At 57.0% G+C, this 4,790-nt stretch overlaps 1 protein-coding gene across 1 annotated transcript; it reads right to left on the bottom strand.

The window, feature by feature from the left end:
* Nucleotides 1-733: 733 nt before the first annotated feature.
* On the bottom strand, nucleotides 734-4,236 carry B0T26DRAFT_634910 (uncharacterized protein; the record flags this gene model as incomplete). Its single annotated transcript, XM_060436671.1, has 2 exons — nucleotides 734-3,608; nucleotides 3,719-4,236. 2 exons carry the CDS (start codon nucleotides 4,234-4,236, stop codon nucleotides 734-736), a joined length of 3,393 nt encoding a protein of 1,130 aa, XP_060303303.1.
* Nucleotides 4,237-4,790: the final 554 nt, after the last annotated feature.

Genomic DNA, 4,790 nt, shown 5'->3' with positions numbered 1-4,790 from the left:
TCCTCGTCGTGATAGACTGGTGGCGGCCAATTCAGTTAGCGCCTTACCTTTTCCGCACAAAGAGGCTTCTATTGTTCTGCTATCTCGGTGTGTCCGAAATGCTTCCCAACAGAGGTTATAGTAAGAAAGTGAAAAGCATCTACACGACAAGACACCCTTATCAAACTCTGAACTAACGTAGATGGCGCCCAAAACTCACAGAACGATACAAATTTTGACCAGAGAAAAGTGCCTGTATCAAATGGTATGTTTAAACATTTAAACTAAGTTGAAGCTGTGCACCAACCTGTCCGTACAGAGCTTTTCAACCCCCTCTTTCCAAAATAAGTGATTTAATCTATACAGTGGTACATGATCCAAACTGTTGCCTCTCCAACCTGTCCGGCCGCACCTCATCCAAAAGTAGTTATGTTTGTGCAAAATAATTAGGGCATACAGCCGCTGCCATCTGGGGCAAGAATCGAAGAACAGTGGTATACCAGCCGTTATATGTCGTACAGTGTCGTGTCACCAGACCGGAGGGTTATCCAGGTGGCGATGGGTGCTGTTGTGTGTTGTACAAGTTGAAATGCTCCGAAATGCTATGTTCAAAAAAAAGAAGGGGAAAGCACCCCAAAATTGCGCCGATCCAATGCAATGGCCTCAGTAAGCCGATAAAGTGTCGAAGGAAAACCGCGAGATGAAGTGCTCAGGTCCACGAGAGCGACATTGACATTTCGCCGCCAAGTCGTAACTACCTGACTTGGGTCGTGATGTTCTTGAATTGATCTTCAAACACGCGCACCTTCTCAGCTTCTACGACGCGTTGCAACCTTCGGGTCTCGCGCATAGCCTCCTCGCGCTCCTCTTGGAGCATCATGACCTCGATCTGAGCCGTGTTCATGCGGCCGACCACCTCTTGCATCTCGGCATCCGCAGACGCCAAAGCTCCCTCCAGCTCGGCGACGCGTCCCTTGAGCGCCTCAACCTGCCCCGCCATGTTGCCGGCGCTGCCGTCGAGGGGTGATGTGCTTGACCGCCGGATGCCTGGTCGATCGACTCCTGGAGAGAGGAGAGGTGAGGACATGCGTGGAGATCGGCCCGACGCGCCGCTTCTCAAGCTCATCAAGGGTGTCAGGGGCGACTTGGGTGGGAAGAGACGGGGGCTCCGCGGGCTACGCATGCCGCCCGAGCCATCCCGCAAGCGCTGCAGCTGGATATTATGCGCATCTTTGAGGGATGTAAGTTCTTCCTCGTGGCGTGCCACCCTTTCCTCGGCACTTGTTTGGGCTGCAATGACTTGTTCCTCGAGCTCGCGCAGGCGGCTCTGCAGGGATGCAATGCGCTCCGTACTAACACGCTGGTCGGCTTCGCCCCGTGCGATCGTGTCAGAAAGGCGCGTTCGAAGCGTCTCATTAGTCTCGAGTTGTGCCCGCACCTGTTGGGCAAGTTCCTCGACCCGGCACGCCGAATTCCGTAGCTGATCAGCCAAGTCGTTCTCCACATCGAGGTGCCTTTTCTCTGACGCCTGTAGAGACTCGAGCTGGGTGCGATACGTGGCGACCTCATCCCGGGCAAGATCCCGGTCCGAGACGGCGGCCGAGAGCGACTGCTCGAGGTGTTCGATTGCGAGTCGCGTCTTTTCATCCGAAGTTGTGCTCTCCTCGAGCGTCCTGACACGCTCAAGTGCCTCTGAGTAGGCACTTTGCAACTCCTTGAAAGTCCTTTCAAGCGAAGCAGATGTTACGGGGACGGCAAGCCTGGCCAGGCTGCTGCTGCTGGATCGACCAATCGCCTCAGGGATTAGTATGTCCTTCTCCCTGAGCAGGCTACGCAGCGAGGCAACTTCTTCCTCGGCACGGTCCAGGTCCATCTTCAGACCACTCAGGCCCTTTTCAACCTGCCACTTCTGCTCAATTGCCTCCTCGGCCCTGCGACGAAGTGTACTGATCTCTTCGCGGAGATTGCAGACTTCCCTCTCGTAGCCCGCCTTTCTCGGCGATGCAGCAAGAAGGCGGTCTCGTTCTATCTCGAGTTGACGAATTCTCTTGCTGTTTTCGCGGTTCTGGAATTCCTGTCTCTCGAGTAGGTTCTTAAGCGCGTTGTGAAGCGCGTCACGCTGTGCCTCGACGTCCTGGAGCCTGTCGGCAAGAACTTCGCGGGGCTCGCTCTGCTTGACCGTGTTTGACCGCGCGACGGATTGCGGCCGCATCTTCTTATATGAGCCCGTCGCAACAGAGGCCGACCTGGAGAGTGCAATTGACACACGAGATTCCGACTCTTTGAGTTCCGTGTTCTCGGACCTGAGCGATTGGAGTTCTTGCTGCATTTTAGATGTTTCGTAGGCCAGTTTGGCACCCTCAGCTGCCTCTGCTTCTAACCCTTCCACCCGAGCCCGCAGCTGGGGGACAATCTCGTCGCGAAGATTGTCGCGCTCGTTGGTTGCATTCTCAAGCTCTCCTTTTAGTGCGCTGAGCAGGCCCTCGAAGTTGTCCTTGACTTGGCGCTCGTCTGATAGCTTTCGGCGCAAGTCATTGCATGTGTTTTCTAGTTCCCTGACGCGCCCACTCGCGCCACTGCTGCTGTTGAGTTGGACGAGGTCTATTTGCGATGCTTTCCTGGACAGTTCTTGTATCTGCTGGTCCAGCTCCCGACGCCGTGACCTTTCATCTTGAAGCTTGTCGGTAAGCTCCAGTCTGATCTGAGCTTTCTCCTGCTCTGCCCTGCGTTGTACCTGTGAGATCTCTTCTTTGACGTGATCGTACTCGCTAAACTTGGTTGAGCTATAGCCTGAGTCCGAATAGTAGTCACTCGTCCTCTTCTCGGAGGCTCGGGGGTTGTTGATCTGCTCCTGTAGTCTATCGACGAGGTCCTCTAGGTCCATCTCACGCCGAATGGAGCCAGCCAGTTCGGCGCTAATGGCCTTCAGCTCATCCTCCATCTCCTCGAGCTGCACTAGTAGAGGAGTGGCAGTGGTGGTGGTGTGAACGGCGGGTGTGGTACCGACCGGCGGTGTCTGTAGGTTGCCCTCGCAGTATCGCAACGGGCTCTCCTCTGGGGCATCTGTGAACGTGGAGCTCGGTACGTAGGGCGTTGATTCATGGGACCCTGTCGCAACCGTGGCCGGCTTCAGGGAGTAGGGCGACGGGAGCGGGGAGAAGCTTCCGTCCGAGAAGTCGGCTGAGGACGAAGGGGAGGCGGCCCAGCCAGGGGAGGTCGCGAGGTTTGAGAAGGCGGGTGATTTTGGGAGTGGTTTATTAAGAATACTGCTGCTCTCTGGGAGGCTTGTGATGGTTGAAGATCGGAAGCCAGTGTCGACCGGCGGCCCAAGAGTTAGGTGTGGAGGGGGAGACTTCCGGGCAAACAACGACATGGTAGTAGTGGCCGTGTTGCGCTTGTCCCGTGACTCTGGCGAGTCGAAACGGGGGGCGTCAACGAGGTCGAGGTCGCGGGCGAACTCTGGCGAGGCCGGGCTGGTGGTCTCGGCGCTTAGGCGGCCTTCTGGTGAGTAAGGCCTTGTGGCTACCTGGGCCGCTGTAGGGCCACTTTCCGAAATGTTTCGTAGCTGTAAGTCAACCGTGCCAGTCGGAGACTGAGGTTCCACAGAATCTTGGGAGACGGGAGACGATCTACTTGACATTGGGATCCCGTCAGTCGGCAGTTGGCATGGCTTTAGCCGGGAAGGTATGGTCATATCACGGGTACATGGAGGGAGATTTGAGTCAGGGCTACGACGTACGATTGGCTAGTCTCGGAGCCGGCTGGCGGCGAGCTCAGAGTGCTCAGCAAGCCAAGTGCGTCGAAGCCGTAATGGCCAGGAAACTCGTACAGGGTTGGACTGTCGAGTGAAAAGGACCTCGCAAACCTCTGGTCAGGCCGGGCGAGTTCGAGCTCGAGTTCGAGCTCGGCAGCCGGGCCCACGCCGGCTTTGGTCTGGGTCTGGGTCTGGGTCTGGGTCTGCGACGACGAGTACCTCGTGGCCAAGGGCGAGGCCGTGGCAGACAGAGGCTTGCGGCGGATGGGAGCAGCGCTGTGAGCGAGGGTGTGAGCGCGGACGGTCCTTGGGCTTGGAAGTGGGTGTTGTTTCGACGGCAGCGAGGCCAGCACGGCCAGCGGCGGAAACACTGAGTCGCCCGCTGGGTCGGATGTTTCGAGGGGGCTCGGTGGCGAAGGGACCGGGCGCGGGCTCGGTCCTAACGAGCCGGCAGTACCTTCAGACGATGAAGCACTTGTCGTATCAGATGGCCCAGATGCCATGCCAGATGCCAGTTGTATCTCGGATATGGTAGAGGGGGGGTGTCGGGCCCCCGCGGGCGGACTCTCGAGGGCGGTCATAGTATGGTATAGATAACAAAGAGTAAAACAAGGAGGCAATCGGCTCTTTGCTTGGACTAATTCATTCAATTAGCAGACCAGCAAACCCGGGACCACATGCTTGGCAGCGCGGGATTGGCTCTGCGACAACAAACGGGAGAATGTCCAAATTAATTGCGAAATCACACATCAGAGTCGGTCGGCCGACAGACTAGAGGGTGGGAACAAAGAGGGAGAAGAGAAAGATTGCGGTCGCAGTTGCAGTTGCAGTTGCAGTTGCAGCCAGTCCAGTCAGGTTAGACAGTGGAGGTGCCGTCTTTCTTTCAGTCCGGCCCTCCGGGGAAGGCACTGTAGTGTAGCAGCGGCAAGGGCTCCAGTGGGCAGCAGCAAGCGAGCAAAAGATCGAAAGGGGGCCGTTGACGCCCGCAAGGGCCTGGCACTGGCAGCCTCATTACAACAGTCGCCCGCACGAACCAGTCGTTGTCGTGCTTTTGCGC

This window comes from Lasiosphaeria miniovina (genome assembly GCF_030549165.1).
Source record: "Lasiosphaeria miniovina strain SMH2392-1A chromosome Unknown B0T26scaffold_1, whole genome shotgun sequence".
Lineage (NCBI taxonomy): Eukaryota > Fungi > Ascomycota > Sordariomycetes > Sordariales > Lasiosphaeriaceae > Lasiosphaeria > Lasiosphaeria miniovina.
The sequence above is the reverse complement of the archived record's forward strand: the minus strand, read 5'-3'. Positions and strand labels throughout refer to the sequence as shown.